The sequence below is a fragment of the Condylura cristata genome, unplaced genomic scaffold (assembly GCF_000260355.1).
Source record: "Condylura cristata isolate star-nosed mole 26May11 unplaced genomic scaffold, ConCri1.0 scaffold00017, whole genome shotgun sequence".
Taxonomy (NCBI): Eukaryota; Metazoa; Chordata; class Mammalia; order Eulipotyphla; family Talpidae; genus Condylura; species Condylura cristata.
This window is the reverse complement of record NW_004567118.1, coordinates 25,744,070-25,766,445: the sequence shown is the minus strand read 5'-3', so window position 1 is coordinate 25,766,445 and position 22,376 is coordinate 25,744,070. Positions and strand designations below refer to the sequence as shown.

The following is a 22,376-nucleotide window of genomic DNA, read 5'->3' as shown; positions in this document are numbered from 1 at the left end:
TGTGGGGCACTGATGACCGACACATCAGAAATATCTAATTGAAATTTATAAAGCAAGGTGTGACAGTGTCATTTGGCAACCTGTATGTACAGTACAAAAATATATAAAGCTCATGTGGTAAACTGTTCTAAGTGGCTTTCTCTGTTTTACAATTGCTTTTTTCTTTTTAATTTTTTTCCTCCACTTGTGTAGGAAAGGATTTGGGATTAATCATCTGGTTGGACAAAGAGGGTTGGGTACTTGTCCTGCTGCTGAATTTGTATAGCAAAATATGGTATTTAATTGAAGATACTGGTGGGAGGTAGGCTAGAACTGTCTTAGGTAATTTTGGCTTTGAGCTCTGTTTCCTTAAAAACAAGCCTAATCTATACACAAAGCCCTAGGCAGATTTATTAGACATGTTGGCTAAAATAAAGCTTTTGTACTGTCTAATCTGATTAATGTTCTGGAATATTTTGTAAGAGTTTTTTGGAATTTATATAATAGTCTGGGTCAAGGGAAGAATGTCAGTTAAAATGATGATTATTTAGTATTAAGTAGTAAGTGAGTCAATTTGTCATTTCTATTCAGAAGGTCAAAGAAAGTACTCATAAAGAACTTCAATGAAAATGTAGTTTTCAGAAACTATTAAAATTATAACTCAAAATTAGGTTTTCATGTACAAGATAATTCCCTGGGTTATTTTTTGTTGTTGTTGTTTTAAGATTTTATTTATTTATGCATACAGAAATGGGGTACAGGCCATAGGATCACTTGAGGGTGGGGTGGGATGGGATTAACTGGCACTGAAGCAGCTGTGGCTTGCCTTGGCTTAGCTTTGCAGTGCAGTGCTCCAGCCCGCTGTGCCACCAGGGGGGCCCAATTTCTTGGTTCAAAAACAAATAATTTATATACCTTGAATTGTATATGAATATAACATATATTAAACATATACAAAATACATGCTAAATATCTGTAATGTTTTATGTTTTACAGAAGTTACACTTAGGGACACATTTGAGTTTCTGGGGATGCATATAGCAACTATTTCAGTTTTTGTTTGTTTGTTTTTTTTTTGTATGTGTGTGTGTGTGTGTTTATATGTGTGTTCCCTAGTACATGGAATGGCTAGTTTCTAGAAATCAAGAATTATTGGGTATGGTATTTAGATGTGCTCTAAGAACTCTTAGAAACCTGTGTTAAGAATTTTATTCAAGGAAGTGCTTTGCCTCTGTATTTGAAGACATTTGACACCACTGGCACCCAGCCACTGAATGCCTGTAGCCCTGCCCAGTGGCTGTGATGATCGGATCTGCTGCCTGTCCTCTCTTTGCCGCTCATTTCCAACTCTTGGAGTATAGTTTAGCACCTCCTTCTATAAGAACCACTGGGGGCTAACATATATTAAGGGCTCTACTAATTAAGTTTTGTGTGGTGAACTTATTTGCTGATATGGCAGAGGCACTGGGATAACTGACAGGTTTACAGAGTTAAGTTGAACTACTTTGGGGATAAGAAATTAATAACGAAATGATTCAACTTCTGATACTCTCATCAGATCTTAAATCTTATTTAACAGATTTGCCTCAAGATAAAAACTGCAAGTGTTTGCCTTCGTGAGTGACTGCTAGAGTTTCATGGTAAAGGTGCAGGTTAGGCTTCCAGATCCAGTCGGTATAGTGCTGTGTGTGTACAGGTCCTTGGAAATCATCCTGTGGTTGAACTGTTAGAAAAACAGCTGTGAAACTGATTCCATTTCACTTGAAAGTTTCCCTGTCCAGTGTGATAAAGACTGTATGAATATGCCTTGATCATGTCATAACTAGTGTGTGTGGGTGTATGTGTGTGGTTTTCATCACTGTTTTCCTGTTTAAATGAGAAAATGGAACTCTGGAAAGTTATATATATATATTTCATATTATATTTACTGAGGTTAAAAAGTAGGCTTACATTGTTTTCTCTGTTTCGGGGGTTTTTGATTTAAACCTCTACAAATGTGTTTTTCACACTGTGTCCACCACCAGTGGCTCAACCAGTCCCCAACTACAACTCAGCTCTGTTCTGTTTAACCCCTTACTTTCTACACTTCCACCATACCATCTTGTTATCATATTCTTGTGTTTATCTTTTTCCTGTAACAGCGATATTGAAATACAATTCACATACCGTACAATTTACTCGTTTAAATTGTATGACTTAATTGCTTTTAATGTCACCTTCTGTAATTTTTTATTTTAAAGACTTATTTATTCAACTGGGGTACAGGCCAGAGATGCAGAGGGTGAGAGGATTCACCAGGGACAGAATGGGGAGGAGAACAGTCAGATTGACGAAGCACACTGCTGAGGGGAGCAGCAGGCCAGTCAGGAGAGGTCTCCCACTCATGTGGATCACCTCCGGTGCAGGCAGGGATCGAACTCATGCGGAAGTAGCTTAAGCTTCTTAATGTGCTTTAACCCGCTGAGCCACCAGGGAGGGCCCAACCTTCTGTAATTTTTTAACATTTTCTTTAGTCCAGGATGATAACCCACACTCCTGAGTTGTCAGTCTACTAGGACTTTATTCACAAAGCACATAAGAGGCTGGAGTTGCTAAACTGTTAGCAGAAATATAGTCATTGGTTCCAAAGTTCCATCTTTAAAGTAACAGATAATGTTATAATGGTTGTTATTCTGTGTTCTCATATAATAATAAAATTTCTCAAGAATGGTAGCAATAAGTATTATACAAAGTAATAACAATACAATGGTATCTCTTGCTATATTCTATTGGTTAGAAAGAAGTTGTATGTCCTATTCACATTCAAGGAAAGGCAATTACACAATGATGGGAACATAAACACCAAGAGATACAGGTTCCATCTTACAGCTTATTTGCACTGCCCTTAAGTATATGAATTCCTTTTTAAATATTCCTTCCAATTTACAACTAATTTCAGCTAACTGAAATTACTGGACTGGTGTAAATTTCACAAATGATTAATATGTGTCATAGACATTATGTTTACTTGTAAGGGATCATGAAACACTGTGTTAGAAATTCATTATGTTGGAGTATTTCCTGGCTTAATCTGTTGACTTCATAAAAAAGATCACTGATTCTGGGCTTCTTATCACTCGGGATGTTAGAATATAAATAATGTCAGTGACAAGCACTTGTATGAATGAAAACTAGTGTTATGACATATTATGACCTGAGAATCTGGCATTTGGAATGCTGATTGCTATTAATAGTTATTTAGAAAAAGTATTAATCTTTGAACTATAATCTAGAATATTAGTTATTATTAATGCTAGTATATTTGGAGAGATTTTAAATGTTTTAATATTTGAGCTATTTAAAAGTAGTCATTAGATCAGTTCTGATCTTAGAAAAACATTTTTAAGTTTTAGAAAAATAATAATTAAGCCATAGAAACACTATTTACTTTTGTCACCCTATCAGAATTTAAGAGATTCTGATGATCTGATGTGAAATTGAAAATTTTTGATGGTATTCAGTGTAATTTTTTTCTTTATGTATGTCACACACTCTAGTTTGATACTATTAATTCCCACATCTTGCATGTGTGTGTGTGTAAGGGAGGAAGAGTGAAAGAAATAAGAGACTGACTAAATTTTTCATTGCTTTTTTTTTTACAATGAATGGTTAGAAGTTAATTCTTTGATTGACAGGTTAGAATTTTGGAGACTTTTTTAAAAATTTAATGAATATCTGTAATGAATCAACTCTTTGGTCTATGAATCACTTTGCACAGTTGTTCTACCTATTATTTATGGAATAAGTGAGAAAAGGTTCAATTTTGAATAGTAATATGAAAAGTTTTCTTCTTAAGAGTCAGCTGGCAATTTTAATTATTCCCATAGCTCAGTATGGCACTAACTCCAATAGATAGTTACTAAGATAATAATTTCAGACTTTATTAGAATCATCTGTGAACTTTAAAAATACTGTTTTCTGACTCCTATCTCTATACCTGACTTAATTGCTATGGGATGATAACCTGGATATTTGAGATTTTAAATCTCCTCAGATGATTCTAATGTGCAGGGAATTTGAGAACTGAGGATTGTACTTAGGAACTAAGGATTGAGGATGTAAAATAATTAGAGTAAGGTAGGATAAGAACTTTTTGATATTGAGATGTATAGTTTCTGGGATTCTGCATTTGATCAGCAGTTTTGCAAAGTTTGGGAAAGACCTTATACTAAAAAGTGATAAATGGTCTGTAGAATTTGTTAGCTCAATAAATGGAAATTTGGTTTTCTGAATCCCACTGGTTCTGTTTACTGACTACCTCAATTTAGGTCTTTCTTAATTAATGCAGTATGTAAAAGACCAAGATGACATAAACAAACAACTCCAAAGACCTGGAGGGTAGACAATTTTAGTAATATAAGAAAAGAGAATTTCCCATTTATTTTTCAGTGCTAGTTAAAAGAACAAATTTAAAACTTATATAAATGTGGAAAAATTGGTTCCCAATATTTTAACAGAGAGAGACTGAGAACACACAGCATTGAATCATCAGGAAAACTGAAGATCTCCCCTGAACAGCACTGGGATTTCACTGCAGAGGACTTGAAAGACCTTGGAGAAATTGGACGAGGAGCTTATGGTTCTGTCAACAAAATGGTCCACAAACCAAGTGCGCAAATAATGGCAGTTAAAGTAGGTGATGCCCATAATTATTTTTGGTACTTTAATCCACTAGGTACAATGTCATGGTTTAGAATATTACTACTGTTGTCCTGCTCTTACTTTTGTGGTAAATATGTCTATGTAAAAATTGTTCTTCAGAATTCTTTGAAGTCTTTGTGTAGATGGCTTCTCTCTCTCTGGAAACAGGAGTGTGTGAGTGTGCATGTTACTGCACTTTTGGCATGATGCATTAACGTTTTTAAACTTCAGGCCCTTCCACTGCCAAGGTGAGTTCAGGCCGGGCGGCTGCACCCCTGGGAGCAGGGCAGTGCTGCGCTGAGCCAGGCGGGGAGCTGGAAGAAGATGCAGCACACTGGGTTGGGCAAGGTGCGGGGCTAGGGCTAACAGCAGTCTTACTGAAGGTTTCCTGGAAACCACACACATGCTGTTGCCACTAACCTCAACCTTACTCGGTCCTGACCGGCTCGGCTTCTGTTTGTTTATTTCATCTCCACTCAGTACTGCCCTGTTCCCTGGTTGGAAAGTTGTATTAAAATGCCTACATTGTAATAATACTTTTGCATTCTGTCCTTATTGTCTCATGCCACTTTATTAAGAAAAAGATAGTTAAAGTGTGGCCAGAAATGGTAATTGGCACATAGACTGTACTTGGCAGGCTTATTTTGGTTCCTGTAATGGACTGAATCCAACTGATTCCTAGTGGGCCCATGTAATTGTAATTTATTCATTTGTTTGTTCTGTCTAATGGTATTTGTTAAATATGTAGGTACATTTCAGGAAAGTTGGCTATCAGGGTTGAGGAGCAATTTAAAAGCTGACAAAAAAGAAAGAGCTAGTTCTGATCATACTCAGACTGAACATAAATATCACACAGTAACAAGTAGGAATTGAAAAGAATGGATTTGCAGACAAGATAAACTTTAATCCCCTGAGTTTGAGAGTTTGTCAGAGTGGTTTGATCAAAGGAGGTATGACCTCGGTTTCTTACTTGACTTTTTGGGAGTGGATTTATATCAAATTACTAGAAAATACTACCTGTGTTGAAGTTTATTGTGTGCAAAATCTTACTTTATTTTAGTTTTCTTCTTTGCTGACCATTTTTCTTTGGTGGCTCTTGTAAAGCTAATGAGAAGTTAATGGTGGGAATAAATTTTGATTCTTACCACTGGAACCTTAGCCTTAATTTTGGTCATGTTTTTTTTCCACCGTGTGATGAGAGCGATAGATTCCTTTTTTAGGAAGATGCATACATATACAAAATAATATGTAACACATAGACCTCTAAACATGCATAGACCAAGAATTCTACTCTGGATTATCTGTTGAAATGAAATGTTGTTTGTCTCAGAATGTGAAGTGATTTCTATTTTTATTATGACTCATTGTAAATATAAAGGAAATAATTCTGTTAGGCTGGATGACTACTGCATTATCTTTAAGCATCTGTGCATGACATCCAGTTTTACTTGGCTAGGCCTTGAGGGGAAGTTACCCTATAGATAAAGTGCTTTTAAATAATTATTTCCTGTTCTTTTCAGTCTTTGCTATGTGTACTTTACTATATTGATCATCATCATAATCTGGATAGACTTTAGTCATGGTTATTAGGTCTTGAAGTTAAATAAAGAATACACTTCAGTTTGAACTTGAAAAGTTTTTTCTTAGTGAATAATTGAATAACATTTGGAACAATATAATGCTCACTAAAATTTTGAATGAAAATAGGAGATTGATGTTCCATTTGTAATCTGCTCCTATAAATGGCTACTTTGAGAGCCTCTGTTGAATGCTCTTTAAAATTCCAATTCTTAAGCACTTCTAAGGTGGTCATGGAATTTACAGACTGGTAAACTGTTGCATCTATATCCACCTGATAGGATTGTCTGCCTGTGTCACCTAGAATTCTTGAGCAGATATGATAATTTAGTATGGGGTGAGTGCTGATATATCACTAATTATATGGATGGGGTGTGCCCTTGGATTCCATGATTCAGGAAGTACTGGGAGAGTTTTTTTGTATTAATATACATTAAAATTGGATACAAATTTGCTGACTTATATTGACTGTGTACTGAAATGTATTTTTTGTTGGTCTCTCTGAAAAACAGTCTATCAGGCCTGAGTTTGTTCCCTTATCACTTAAGCACACAGACCAGATTGATAGGTACAAATACACAGAGTCAATGTATGCATAAAGACTTAGATTTGACATTTTACCTGTAGACCAGTTGACTACTGAGAACTCACTTTGTTTAGCTCTGAAATAGAACTGTAGAGATTTAAAGGAACTGTGAGACATTGGCTCATATTCAGCAAGTTTTCCATTGCTGTTGGTGAAATAAATACCCTTGAAATAGCTCTACTATAGTGTTTTAATAAGCACTTTGGGAATATAGGATTACTTGACTAGATGTTAAGCTTAATCCTGGAATTTACCCTTAAGAGCTACTTGGAGTGTTTATACAAAAATGAACTGTGGTATTAATGTGATTTATCATTATTATTATTTTCATCCTTTTTTAGCAATAAGAAGTCCTTCCCCAAATTTATTTTGCCACATATAAAAATGTTTGAAAATATGGCTTTGTAGTTATCAAAAATAATTCTCTAATACTTAAATCAGTTAATGTATAATAAACCAGATCAGTGATGTATCATACAGCTTATATGAGAATTATACTTAGAAAAGTTTCTTCAACTTCTAAAAACAGCTCTCCAAACTACTAGTGAAGTTCTGTGTTAAGACCTAAGTCATAGAAATTTTAACCACACCTTTTATTTTTATTTATTTTTTCAAAGATTTATTTATTTATGCATACAAGAACTGGGGTGTAGGGCAGAGATTCCTGAGGTGAGCGGATTCACCAGAGACAGTGGGGAGCATAACAAGCAGATCAACTGAAATACACTGCTGAGGGGAGCAGCGAGGAAACAGGAGAGATCTGCTGTGCCATGTGGGTCAGCTCTCTGGCTGGGGATCTACTCATGGGTGCATGTCACAGTGACTGCAGATAGCTTTATAGTGCTGAGAATTAACCCCTTGTGCCACCGAGAAGGTCCCAACTCCACCTTTTAAATTGATGCACTTTACTTAGCTCTCTGTGTTGAAAGTAATACTATTAGTTTTTGTGACTTTCTGAATGATGACTGGGTTTTAGGGTTGCCAAGGTCAAAACCATTGTTACCACAGGAACTTCTAAAATTCAGAAAGGAGAACCTTCAGCTTGGGTGGGTACTTAAGGCTTTGATTGTAACTCTTTGTAAATAAAAGTTATATTCCCTTTGCATGGTGGTGGGGTAACCAGAAAATATTAGACATGTACACTCACTCTCCTTTAACAGTAAAATAGGTGTCTGCTTAGCTGTCTGGCAGAATTAATTATAATGGGGAAAACAGTGTACAGACCAAACAAATAAATAATTGACATTAGGATTCTGAGCTGGGCTTAACGGAAATCCACATCTGGGAGAAACATCCACAGGTGATCAAAATCAGGACATCAGAGCCAATTCCAGGACAGGAAAAAGTCATTAGAATAGGTGAAGTAACCCCTGTCCAAGGGCTGGAAGTGAGTGGCATGGCAAATACAGATTGCTACCAGGCATTGCTGTGGAATGTCAAGACTGATGATGTATCCTCCACCTGATCCAGCTTGCAGTGTAAGTCCTGCATATGGCTGGCAGCTTAGAGCATGGTCCTCAGGCCAAAATCTTGTGTGACTACCAGCTTTCTTTCCTATTTTCTAATACTTATGTCCAGATTGAGTGCCTGAAAGTCTAGCTTATGAACAAAGAGCCAGAGAGTAGTAGAGAAGAATGAAAATGAAAGGGATTATAAGGGAATGACACTGCTGTTGGCTAAAGGTGGAAGACAGTGGCATTATTTGGAGAATTAACACTGGTATAAAGGTGCCTGGTCTTTGGAGAGTAGAACTGTATTGGGTGGTTGGTGGGGATAGGAGGATGTTAATAAGGTTGTCCTGCTGATCATTACTGCTCAGTCTTTCTGCTTGAGAAGTTATCTGGGTTCATCAGAAAAAAATAGATTATGTGCTGAAGCTGGATAGAGTTAGTGATGTGACCTAGTATTTTAGGGTTTCATCAGTTCCCTCTTTTGATGATCTATCTAACTTGTTTTGTTCCTTCAGCCTTCAGTATTTTTTTTTTCAACCCTTCCAACTCTCCTGTTGTTTTGGTGTGCACATGTTCCTGATTCTGGGTTGGTAACCTGACCTGCCTTTTCTCAGTATTTAGATTGTGACTTTAGTGTCCTTATCCTAGATTAGTCCCTGACGCCTTATGGAAGGGATCATAGCCTTCCATCTGCCAATATTGGCTTTACTGGTTTACCCCTTTTCTGTGCAGTAAGGGGTCTTCATTTTCTAGGTACTAGTTACCTACTTCAAGTATGGAAAGGAAGATGTTGGAAAAGAATGGCTTTACTTGTTCTCCTCCCACTTCAAGAACCTTGACATTTCTGTCAGTAGTTCCATTACTAACTAAATTTTTGTGGGAATTATATTATCAGAGGAGGTTCAGCTTAGTCTTTAAGCAGTGATCTTGTCTATATGTTTGAAAGCACTAGACTGGAATTTGATAGTGACTTTAAGTTGGAAAAGCCTTTTTTATGGAATAGAATGTTTTCTTAGGCAATTTTGTTGAATTTTGAATGGGTACAGTGCTAGTATTTGATTATCCAGATTACTTCTAGAATACAGAAGTAAAAGATATCTTATTTTGATTTGAGAATTAATTTGAGCAGTGTATGTTGTCATTTGATTGGATAGTTTATATGACTTAATTTGAAATCCATGATAGATTCAGCCTTATTATTTAGACTTTCTAATGTTGCTTAAATGTGTGGTTTTGCAAATGAAGAGTATAAACAATGGTGCTTAAGAGTGAGAAGAGCCCAAGGATGTGGCAAGGCTGCCCTCCATTCAGCCTTGAAATTGAATTCAGGTCCCTTGTGAGTTGAAGTTTGAACACGTGTGTTTCGTTTATTCTTGCACCAAGTGATTTTCAGACTGAGTTCTTTCTCTTAACACAATTGTATGTGTACTTCAATAGCAACATTAGTACTATTCTGGTTGATAATAGTGTTAGAAGGTTGGGCACCCTGCCTACCTACATTGGAAGATCTCAGGGCATCAATTCTGAAGCAGCCTTTGAGGTCCGCATAGGATAGTTTGAAAGTAGTTGTTTTAGGTGAACATTAATCAACCATTATGGATTTCTGAGCATTCTGGATACCTACTTTCTGAAACTCTCTACCATGACCTAGTTTACATGACTGAATTATGGTGTAGGAGTATGTTTTACCTTAGATTGTGATTTGGAGAAAAATCTGCCTTATACTATACTGTAAATCATTGGAACCAATATTTAATATACCTCCTTCCCATTTTTTATCATTCTTTTTTGTCGTATGGCCATGCTTGAAATAAGTTATAAATCAAACTTCTACTCTTATCTCTCTTTATTATCATGGGTACTGAAATGATGATCTGTCATTTATGATCTCTAGCCCCTTGAAATTTTCAGAGCTAAGATTAACACTGTGCCCTTTACATGTGGATGATGTAATTGAGAAAGAAGAAGAGGATGATGCCACCCTTATCAAGATCTATCAAACTTGTTCCATTAACTTTATCCTCAGGGCAATTGTTCCCATGGTGTAATATAGCATATATATTTGGAACTGATCTCTGAAGTTTTCTGATGATGCATAGCAGAAGGTATTTTCAAATGGAGTGAATTGGGTCTCAGCATCCTCAGTGAGGTGAATGGGAAGTACTACTACTATTTAATTCAACCAAGATACATTTGGGAGTTCATTAAATTGACTCTAAAAACAAATGATTTTTGCAATTAAGAATTAGGGCCCTTTCTTTGACTTTAGTAGAAGTATGTGTTTTCATAATTTAAAACATTCGACTTAATAGAAATTATTTGTTATTCTCTGGCATGAAAACTACTTTTGCATCTGTGATCAGCATTTCAAACACTTTACTTTTTTCAACTATTATTTTGGCTAATGTTGCTATCTGCTTTGATCTTATTAGTTGTGCCACTATAAGATAGGGGTTTTTTGTTTGTTATTTTTTAAAGACTTATTTTTATTTATGCATGCCAGAACTGGGATGTAGGCCAGAGGTGGGAGGGGGAAAGGAGGCAAGGAGAGGTTTCTCCAGAGACAGAGTGGGGAGCAGAACAAGTGGATTTACTGAAATACACCACTGAGGGGAGCAGCCGGTGAGACAGGAGAGGTCTGCTGTGCCATGTGGGCCACCTCCCTGGCTGGGGATTGATTGAATTTATGCCGCAGTGGCTAGCTAGGAAAGTATGGGTTTGTGTGTGTGTGTGTGTGTATGTGTGTGATCTACTTAGAAGACTCTTCAGCAGCTAAGGGTGAATCTGAGCTTAAGAATCAGAGTCTTGTGGTCTCTGTGGGATATGGAATCTTTATTTTGCAAATTAGGAAAATAAGAGTGCCTAAGATTCCTACAGTAAGGCAATGCACATTGACGTTTTGCAGTGGTTTCTAAGATTTTTCCAGCTTTAGTGTTTATTGTTTGTTTGTTTTTTAATTCTGGACATTTCTTCTGAAAAAACAACGTATTTGTTTGTAAGGGTCAGAATATTTATAAGAATTCAGTGGGTTCTTGGGGATCCTAATGTGATTTTGCTCTCCTATCCCTCACATTGACTCAGGGCAGTCTGCCCTCAGTTGCTGGCTGGCAGTGTTCTCCCCTTCATATTTTATTCGTAGACACTAACCTTTGCAAGGGATGCTTCGTGAGCAAAGGCTTACTTCATGACACAGCAGTATTGCTGTTTATAGATCACAGGAACAGGACACATGTTTCAAATACTGTTAGAACTGTGTCCATTGAGATAATGTTGCTCTTTTCATTTTTTTATTTTAAACAGCCGATTTTTCACTTTATTTATTAACTTACTTGCTGTGGAGAGGAGTTCCACCTGGGTGATATGTTTGCCCATGTTCCAATTTCAGGAGTTCTACCGATGGCCCATCGGTGTGCATAGCGAATAGGGCTTTGTGTTGTTGGTGGTCGCAGCCGTTTGTTTCACTCATGTCCTTAGTCGATTGTTCGAGCTGTCATACCACCTTGGCAGAACACGTGGCAATCACTTGAAATAAGGAATACAGATACTTTGGGTAAACTTAAATAATGACAGGTGCTCATGGAGAGGGATGAATCACTGCACAGAGATACTGGTTTTTAGCTACCTGCAAATGATTACAGAGCCTATACAGCCCGGCAGAAGTTTCAGTAGTACCTTTTGGTGTTCTGATTTTGGTTGCTGGTAAGTTGAAATTGATGCCATTAGCTCTTGCTAATGGCCAGAGCACATCGTTGCATCATTTTATCCTGTGTCAAATCATTTTAATCAATAATCTTCAATGGTATACACTGATTTCCTCTTTAGTTATTGAATCATCTTTTTATTTTTATTTCTTTTTCTTAATATTTTGTACTATTTACATCATGAATCCATCTTGTTGAGTTTCATTGTGCCCCCATACCTTAATTTATGATCAGAAAATTTACTCCTCCTTCATTTTTAAGTATTCTTTCTTCTTCCTAACCTACTCTAAGCAGCTAATGATGACTCTCTGCGGCAGGGATGGAGCCACCTACTCTCCTCTTACTGCCTTATCTGGCTTGTAGCTGCACCTACAAAAGTTTAATGAGAAATAGTCCTTTGAGAGTGTAGAGACTTGTCTGTGAGGACTCCTGGACATACCCTTCTGTGTTAAGTTTCCTTTTTCTTTTGTTTCCCATATCTCATTCCCCAATATATTTCTCCAGTTCAAAACAACAACCACAAAAGAGTAGAAGTTAGAGTTGGTAGGCATTTTATTAAGTTTATTTCACTGTGCTGTTGTTTTCAGGCTTGTCTTTCTAATTAGTTCCTAGGCTCTTCAGTTCTTGGTTCCTGAGATGTTTATAGATGACTCATATCACTTTTGCCTGGCATGCTTATTTCTTAGGGGTAATTTCTGTTACAACACTGTGGAACACTTGTTTTCAATCAAGAACACATATGACTTACCAACATCTTTCTTTGAGTCTTCAGAATGTATGCAGCAGTGGGATCATACAACCTAGAGGGCCTCCTCCCCACACTCACATTGTCCAAGAGACAAGATTGTCATTTGTCTGACATTTTCTTGAAGCTTGAGTTGGTAGGAAGAGAACCTCTGGGTGTTTGGTGAAAGTCAGGAGTTCTTACATCAGAACACAAGACATCCAGAAGAGGGTCATTTCAAGGTACACTTGACCTTTCTTGCAACTAGGATGTCCTTGAGAATTCCAGCATGGAGATGTGAGGGCTAACTAGTGGAAGGCTCACTACCAGAATCATCTGGCTCTTTATTGAGCAACTTAGCAAAATACTCCTGGATGACTATTTCTGATACCTGTACTATGGGCCTTTCTTACTTTGCTTAGCCATCGTGCTATCAACCTCTTTTTTCTCTTTGTCACAGTTGAGCCATCTAACCTTACCTTGAAATAGTGATTGGTTGATTGCTGTATTCTGTATCTTTAGCCCTTCTTGTCTCCTCTCACCCTTGAAAATAAATTTCAGAAAAGAAGGGATGCCCCCCCAAAGACACGGAGTCTCTGAATGACTTTTAATTGGAGTCATTTGGGTATTATTGACCTGTAGTTACCTGCTATTCTAATTGACATTTATATGCTTATATAGTTTTACAGGAATTATGTAAAAAACAAACAAAAATAAACCTTGAATACTGGTTAGGACAACTAAAATTTTTTTTAGCTTCAAAATAAACTGCTTCGTTGTAAAATACTGTTGAATACAGACAGAAGAGTAATTCTTGTTTGATTTTTTTTGATATATTAAAATAAGTAAAATTTGCAATAATTGGAAAAGTACTTTATTGGAAAAGTAATGCAGATTGATTTTCAAAAAATAGTTTGTCTTGTGAGATTAATAACTTGAGCCAAGTTTCAGTGAAGTAGTCAGAAGGAAAAAGAAAATATCAAATGGTTTCACTTACAGGAGGAATTTAAGAGAACCAAAGAAGACTGGGGGGGGGGGGAATGAGGGAGAAGTGTAGTATTGCCATGCAAAACGCAGCAAAACAAAGCAAAAACAGACAATTATAAGACAGATCCTACAGGGGAGGGGGAGGAAGAGGGGTAAGAAGGAGAGTGGAATGTGGGGGCTATGTGAGGACTGGTGGGGAAGGGGAAGTAAACATTGTTGTAAAATGAACAATAATGTGAATAGATAGGTTAAAAAAAACTTAGGCAAGTTTAATAAAATAGTGACAAGTGAAATAGCTCAATAGCCCTATAATTAAACAAGAGTGATTTTGAATGAGGCTTTGGGTGAAAATGAACTTTTGAAAAAAGTCTAATGTCCTTGAGATAATTTTCTGAAATTTTTTGTGCTCTTAAGTGGACCTTTCATCCCAATTCTTTCATTAAAAAAATAAAAGCACACTAAGCCCAAATAAGCATCATCCTTATTTAGCTTTTAATTTATGATAAAATTAAAATTATGATACAAAACAAAATAAAAGTTTCTGTAGTTCAAGGTATTTGTATTTGATTTTGGAATTTTCCCATAACATGAAATCCCCACTATCCATGGAGTGGGTTCTTGAAAACTATGACTTTTGAGAAATAACAGATAATGAAAGCAGTTTTACCAAGGTTAATTAATATAAGCAAGAGTTCAGTTCCTATAGCATAATTCTGGTCACAAAAAAATTACCAAACTTAGAAATAAAGATCCAAACATGTCCAGTGTTAAAAATAATTTATATTCATTCATTCATTTCTAGCCAGCTTATTCCACTTCAGGGCTGCTTGTGACTAGGCCTATTATGGAGCTCAGGGCACAGGGCAGCTCTGAACAGGGGCATCTCTCAGTATACCCATACTCTGGTACAGGGGTGGCTGAGCCATGCCCCTGAGCCTCAAGTGGGCAGAAGCCAGGTGCCCAGAGACAACCCATGGAGACCTGGGGAGAGTGTGAAAGCCCCACACAGAGAGGGACTCTGTAACAGCTGTCCCAGAGGCCCTTGCTAGGAATCGCATTTTTTTATGCAACATCATCATAAAAGTTATGAAAGGATGTTGAACAAAAAATTTTTGAGGCCTGATCTATACAAGAATTTCAAGTAGTATCATTGGCCTTGCCTTTTCACTTCCATGTTCCAGGGACCTCAATTAAGGATAGCTTTATAAAGGGAGGGTAGCTCCTTCTCATTGATGCATTTTATTTTAGGAAGTTTGTTCTCCTACTAGAGAACCCTGGCCTCACTTACTTCAAGTGGCATAATTCTTTCCCATATATAATATTTTGATATTGCATAAGAAAAGCTTTGCTCATAATAACTGATGAGTATTTTCTCATTTGGATCATTATCATCAAATATTCTCCAACTCAAACCATTTATTGAATTATTAAAATAATTCACTTAAAGCTACAGCTAATTTAGGTTTGTCCTTATAGTTAACCCTTACTGTTCACTTCTAATAAATGTTATATTCCAACCCGAAAGCTTCAGTACAATTAAGATGGTAGTTACTCACACCCAAGCAATTAAGATGCAATGGCAGCAGCTATTCTTCTGCCCACTCTTGACACTTAGACAAGATATTCAAAGATCTTGAGTTGCTCTTAATTTGCTGACAGACATCCAGGAATCAACTTCATGTTAGACCAGGAGATGGTCCAACAGCAGTGGCATTAAAGAGTATTAAAATGGAGAAGTAAGTTTTCCTGCCATGCTGCTGATCTCAGAGATTACAACGATGCCAGGACCTTTCTATATTTTGGCTGATAACAGTCCTGTCAGACTTTTAATGTTAGATACCAATCAGATGCTAGTCCTGCAGTTCATGTAATAGACCCTTTCAGCCATGGCAGGGTTTTCAGAAATTGATCCTGCATACAGTTATGGAAGTTTTGATTGGAATGTTTATTCCAATGGTTAGAATATAAAAACTGTAGAAAAATAAATTTAGAAAACTGTTTTAACCAGTTTGGGAAACAGTAGCAAAGATGGCATCTTTTAAAAGTGTGTGGTTTAGTATATTTATGCTTGTCAGTATATATGTACAAGTAAAAAGAGAACAAGTATTTTTAATCCATTAATAGTGAGAGGTGTTTGTTGTTGTTGTTGTTGTTTGTTTTAACTATCAGATGGAAATGCTCCCTTGCCAGAGGGTCATTTGAATTTTCTTCCCTTTTTGATGCTAATTACCAGCTCTTTGCCATTAAATTTAGATACATTGCAGTTTTAAGGACAACTGCCTTCTTAAATTTGTGTTTTAAAGTTATACTTTAAAAATATGAATACATGTAAATAAAAGATTTACAAGCATCAATGTCATGTTTTCCACAATTACAAAATTACATTTTGACTTTTTAATATATCCTTTTTAAGCAAATGTGCTGATGCTAATTTAAAGCAAATTTATCAATCTCCAGGCTGTGAAAACATAGAAAGGAGAAACAGAAAGGAAGTTTTCTTAATTTTAAAATCACTAGTCTAATTTTATTTCTGTTTTTCTGTGTGTGCAGTAAAATTCAGTGTAAAAGTTTTAAATAAATGAATTTATTTATAAGATGAATACCCTTTAAATTTTATTTGGTATGAAATAATGTAGATAGCAAACTATACATTTCAAGTAGCAAAATAAATTTGTATTTTGGAATGTATGGAGCTCTTCATTTAGTGTGGAACATGAAGTTGAGAGAATCTGCTTCCATTCTTTATCTAACTGCATATTATCATGTCATATGGACTACATCTTTTGTATCTCTCTGTGCCTTTGGATGTTCTGTGTAATGGGCTCAAGAATTTAATTGACTGTCTTCATCCCTTTCAAGAACATTGAGGACAGATAACTTGAAGTCTTTGGAAGACAAAAATGCCACCTTGTGTATTTTTTGATACTAACTTGCCTTGTAAGTATGTGCTATCTATTGTGCATAGTGGTGTGGTGTGACATTGTGAATTTTTATGAGAACACAAGTTGTTTGCATGTTTTGATTATTAATGTTTTGTAATTTCTGAACTTAATTCTTCCTTCTTCCTAGTGTAGTGAGGGCTGTCCCTCTAAAAATATCATATTCTTTAGTTCCATGTTCCTGGATGGGACATCGGGAGGTGAAAAGGGTGGGGGTTCTACTTTCGTGGCTGTCTTTTAAATTATGTTGAGAAATTGATGCATAGGTTAGTTTGGAATGTACCTGGATCTCCAGTGTTTGCAGGTGAATGAAGAAAGACCTCTTCAGTTTAGGAATAGACAGAACCTTCACTTTTAGACTTTCTTCTGCACTTTTATATCATCATGTGTTCTGACTCATGGCTTAGAAAGTCAAATAGAACTTTCTGTCTTTAACATAGAGAAATATAGTGAGGGGAGAGAATTTGACTCTAGATTGGGAGGTGGGGTTATACCTTGTGTGCCACTGCTGCACAAATTCTTGCTGTTTTACTTGTTCTGGACTGTTTTCCATCACTAAAGAATAAGGATACTATGAGTAAGAGTGCTAAGATGTGAAGAGGGCTATTCTTGCATCAAAGCCTAGGTTCCAGACCTTTCTAAAATGATGATTACAGTTTAGAGGTAGCTTCCCATGTTGTTAACATGAACACAGTTTAAAGTATAGCTCTTTGTGACTTTGATATTTACATTTGCATGTGGGGGTTAATCTTCACTGCCCAAGAACTTTGTTGCAAAATTTCTAACATCACAGTGAATACTTGTGGTTCAAAAGCCCTGAGTCCTGTAAAGAGTTTCTAAGTTCTGTTTTATTAAATTTTCCGGGCTAAAATTTTTCACGTGAAGTATAAAGAAGATAATTTTAAAGTTTGATTAGCAATTGTCAAGTCTGTTTAATGTATTCAATCTTATTGTAGTAGAGGATTTTTCTCAAGCTTATAAAATTGTTTTTATGTTTTTGTGACATCCTTTGTTATTCTTTTCCAGAGAATTCGGTCAACAGTGGATGAAAAAGAACAAAAACAACTTCTTATGGATTTGGATGTAGTAATGCGGAGTAGTGATTGCCCATACATTGTTCAGTTTTATGGTGCACTCTTCAGAGAGGTAGGAATAAAATTATTGCGGTTTTAGCTGGTATTTGCTTATCTAATTGGAATAAATAGGAGGATGACAGGATTATACTCTAATCTTGAATTAAATGCTATGTATTAGTGATAAGTTAATTTCTCAATATTTTCATGATAGCTATGATAATCTGAACATTAATTTCTGCTACTCTTTCTTCCTTTGGTTAAGAAGCAAACTTCTTATAGCTATATATACACACACACACTTGCCCACGCGTGTGTGTATTGTCATTTGTGACTTCCATATTTTCTTCCTCATTTAAAATAGCTCTGTTTTTAAGACCCAAACCATCTAAGTAAATTCTAAATATCTGTCTTTTTGGCATAGGTTAGATTTTACTTCTTTTGAGTTTAAGTTCCCTCTCTGTCCCCTTTTGAAAAACATTTCTGACATCAAATGTATCAACACTAATTGTAAAAATTTATTCATCCCCACCCACAATCCACCATAAAACCTGCCAGGCATGGAAGTTAACAAATATTAATCAAAATTCTTTTATCTATTGCTGTGATCCATATTTTGGTAGAGAAATTAGGACTTTAATTTCTTGGTCTCATGATGATGTCCCTTCTTTTGTTCTCTGATTGTTCTGTGTCCTGACACAGGTTGTTACTTCCACTGCCAACTGTCAGTCCACATACTCTATGACTAGAAATCATCTAACTGCCTAAAGCAGGGAGTAAAGCTGTAAATAAATCAGTTACTTTATGGTATCCAAGACGATCATCAAACCCTTGTGATATTTAGTTAGGTGATTAGAACTTGAAATAAACTCTTAAGTGTTTTAAATGCTATTTAAGCACCATTCTCATTTTGAAAATATTAGGTGACTTAGTAGAGCTGTTAGGAACTGGTAAGAAAGAATTCCCTCCCACCATTCTCTTCTTTTTGAGTCTGGATTACAAAGAGTGTTGATAAAGGCTTGAAGTTTTTGTTGTAGTTATTGACTTAAAAAACACTATAGTTATTGCTTAAAACATGGCTGAAATGTAACTTTAAATCACAATACATGAAATACTATTAATCCTCAACCCAGTCCTGAACTTCTATATTTTTGAATTCTTAATAGGTAATGGTAATTTCTGCTTAAAGAAAAGCTAATTTCTTTGTTGAATTCATAATCATTAATTCTAGACTCCTGTTGTTCCTTTCTACTCTTACCTTGTACTATTAACAGCTTGAGTAATCATTTTTATGACCAGGTATATTGAATTGGTTTCACATCAATATTGCACTGTATTAGCACACCTTCATGACATCATGTATGTGACTGATCCTGTACATCACTGAAGTCTCTGGCTACCGCCAGTTCACTCTTCTCATGTAGAGTAATTGATTTTATCTAGCCACATTCCCCTGTCAGCTTTTCCAGAGTGGTCACTTTCTATCTTAATCCTCTTTCACCTCCACAGTGCTGTAATATACTAATTTACTTGTCTGTTTTTTATTTGGACATTCATTTAAGCAACATTTAAATGTATAGCCCCAGGCTTTATATTGTTGGGAATCTGATTTTAAGCTCAGAAGCTAGAGTGATAGACATGTTTGAAAAGGTACTAGAAACAAAACAGAAAGCTTGGAGTAGTAACTGAGCAATATCCTATGGTTTCTTATTGTAAATAGCGACTAAAACTTAGTTTTATGTCTTCAGAAGGTTGAAATTAGTTGAGATATGTAGCTAAAAGCTCTAACATCTATTGAATGTTTTGTGGTTTTCACATATATTATCTTTATAGTAGCCTCAGGGGCCTTAGTGGTATTATCCCTAGCTCCAGAAAGCTAACTAAAATGTAGAGTACTAACTTAGAGACTAAAATCACAGAGCAAATAAATGGCATAAATGGGACACTAAAGACAAAAATCTTGCTATTCTATTATATCCTCAATGGTCCAAAGATGAAGAATTTCTGGCTTCATTAAGATACCATAAACTTTTAAATATTTTGATTTTTGAGTATGAACAAGTGAAGGGTTAGGGACTTCAAATAGTTATAATGTGACATAGAGACTGAACTTGCAGTCCCCTGCCCCCAATCTTCTGAGGAAAAAAATAATAGGTAACATTCTAGAAAAGCAGAAGGTTCACCTTTAAAGAATGAGTAGTCAATGTGTGTTTCCTCAAGTTACAAAGACTGAAAAATTGATCAGATTAAAAAGGATTCAGAGAAACATTTTTCTTTTGAGGTTGATCACTTAAAAGAGAAGGATGTCTTTGTGGGGAGGAGCAACATGGCTTTTAGTTCCAATAATAGACACAGAGTTGGATTTTGAAATGACAGACTGTAAATTAATGTAAGGGCAGGACTTTCCCCATTACCATTGCTGTAAGAGACAACTGCTTTAATCCTTGTGCCTGTAAGGTACTCTCCAGAGTATTTCATTTCACATAATTTATGTGACCTCAAGACTTCAATTCCTAGACTGGCTTTATCAGCCATCAGTAAAGGGGTTTGTGAGGTGTTATTTTTCTTATTCTTGCATCTACCATGTAGAGATTAATCTCACCATTGGATAATAATTGAGCATCTGAACATTTCTTAACCGTCTTCCGAACAGGGAGTAAAAATATTTATCAACCAAGTGGGTAATGTGATTGTTACCATTGTTTCCAACCACATGTAGTTCTTTCTAGGCTAGAAGTAAACACAAGTGAAAAGCCCAAAGTGCAACTTGGATTTGATTTAGATGTTAGGACATGTAGTTCCACACTTTCTAAATTCATCTCCTGATTTTGTAGGGAAGCAAAACATACAGCTAGGCAGTTTTGAATAATATAAGTAACTTTTAGTTAGTAACCAACTAAAAGGTCTATACTTACCACTTATCTTATATTTTGAACCTAGAGTTACTTAAAATAGCTTTTAATTGGTAATTTTTAGAATTTAATAGCAAGAAATACTTATTTCAAATATTTTTTGAAGTTGGAGAAACTAGTGTTGGAAGTACTGTTCTGAATAACTTTTTATCATAAGATTTTCTAAAAGAGTGATAGTATAATAGCTGAATTTAATTATATCCTCCCTTTCTATTCCTACTTATCCTTTCTCTTCCCTCTCCTTTGTAAGCTTAATGGATTAATGGAATACAGTTGACATATGACAGACTGCATATGTCAAAAGCCATGATTTGATATACTTGAACAAATGTGTAAACTCATAGAATTATCACCACATTCAAGTCATGGACATACAAACTCATCTAAACGTAGACCTGTAATACATACACTTGGCTTATTTATCTTGAGTACTGGGTAGCAATCTAAGGATGATTTTTTATGTTTTTTTTTCTAAAGATTATTTATGCATACAGAACTGGGGTACAGGTAAGAGGTGCAGGGGCAGTGAGACAATTCACCAGAAACAGAGTGGAGAGCAGAACAGATTGACTGACGAAGTACACTGCTAAGGGGAGCAGTGGGTGGGTCAGGAGAGGTCTGCCTCGCCATGTGTGTCACCTTTGGGGTGGGGATCGAACTCATCTAAAGTGGCTTTAGCTTCTTAGCGCTGCACTTTAACTCAGTGTGCCACCAGGGAAAGCCCTAAATATGCGATTTTAATGTTCCATTAGTAATCCTAGGGTAGCTTATTTCTAATTGCTTGCAGTGATAGTGAACTGATGATCCTTTAGTATGTCTCCTTGGCAGTCTAGGTTACAGTTATTACAGACATATACTTAGACATGTAAGTGCTAGGTAAAATGATGTGGATATCTTCAGATCCAATGGATGCTGTCCTGTTTCTCTCTGTAGTGGTTGTACTAACTTACATGCCGTCCAGTAGGATTTCTGTGTCAGAAATTGTGTTCAGATGCCACTCATGGTGACTTTAGTGGCTTACTTAGTTTATAGTTTCCAATATTAAGGTAGTCTCAAGATGCCAAGGTGTTCAGCTGTCATATCCAGATGAAGGGAGAGAAGAAAAGACTAAAAGGGCTTTGTAAAATCAGCACTTTAACATCTCATAGGTGCTCTTCTCTACATGGAGGCCTAGAAAATGTCATTTTTAACTGTGATATCATATATAAAATAGGGAGAGTGTTTATTTGGGTGGGCTTTAAGCTTTCATTTTCACAGATCTCATTTTTTCCTTGCTTGTACTAACATTTATTTCATTTTTGGCCATTAGATGGATTTGAAGTAGTGTCTTGCTTTTAAAATTGCAATGCCCATATTGTGGCAAGGTACAGAAATTTTTCACTTGTGTATTGAGGTTTTTCTTTTCATTTCCCTTTGTGATTTTCCTGTTAAGTTTTCTCTTTTTCTAATTAAATTAGCATAGCCTTTTAATATTTATGCTACTAATCCTTTATTTACATCCAAATAGATGTCTTATTCTTGAAATTTAGTATAGTGTCCTTTAGCATGCAGAATTATATACCTTATAATGGAATTAAATTTAATAGCTTTTATCCATTGTGACTTTAGTCTTATGTTTTTTGTTTTGTTTTTGTTTTTTTAAAGATTTATTTATCTATGCATACAGAACTGGAGTACAGGTCAGAGGTGCGGCGAGAGGCTTCACCAGAGACAGAGTGGGGAGCAGAACAGGCAGATCGGCGAAGTACACTGCTGAGGGGAGCAGC

At 36.0% G+C, this 22,376-nt stretch overlaps 1 protein-coding gene across 1 annotated transcript in view; it reads left to right on the top strand.

The window, feature by feature from the left end:
• Nucleotides 1-22,376, top strand: part of MAP2K4 (mitogen-activated protein kinase kinase 4) — a 114,234-nt gene that overhangs the window by 63,229 nt on the left and 28,629 nt on the right. Inside the window, exons 4-5 of the mRNA XM_012726082.1 lie at nt 4,476-4,650; nt 17,652-17,771. Of these exons, the coding sequence (XP_012581536.1) occupies nt 4,476-4,650; nt 17,652-17,771 (295 nt within the window). The remainder of the gene's footprint in view (nt 1-4,475; nt 4,651-17,651; nt 17,772-22,376) is intronic.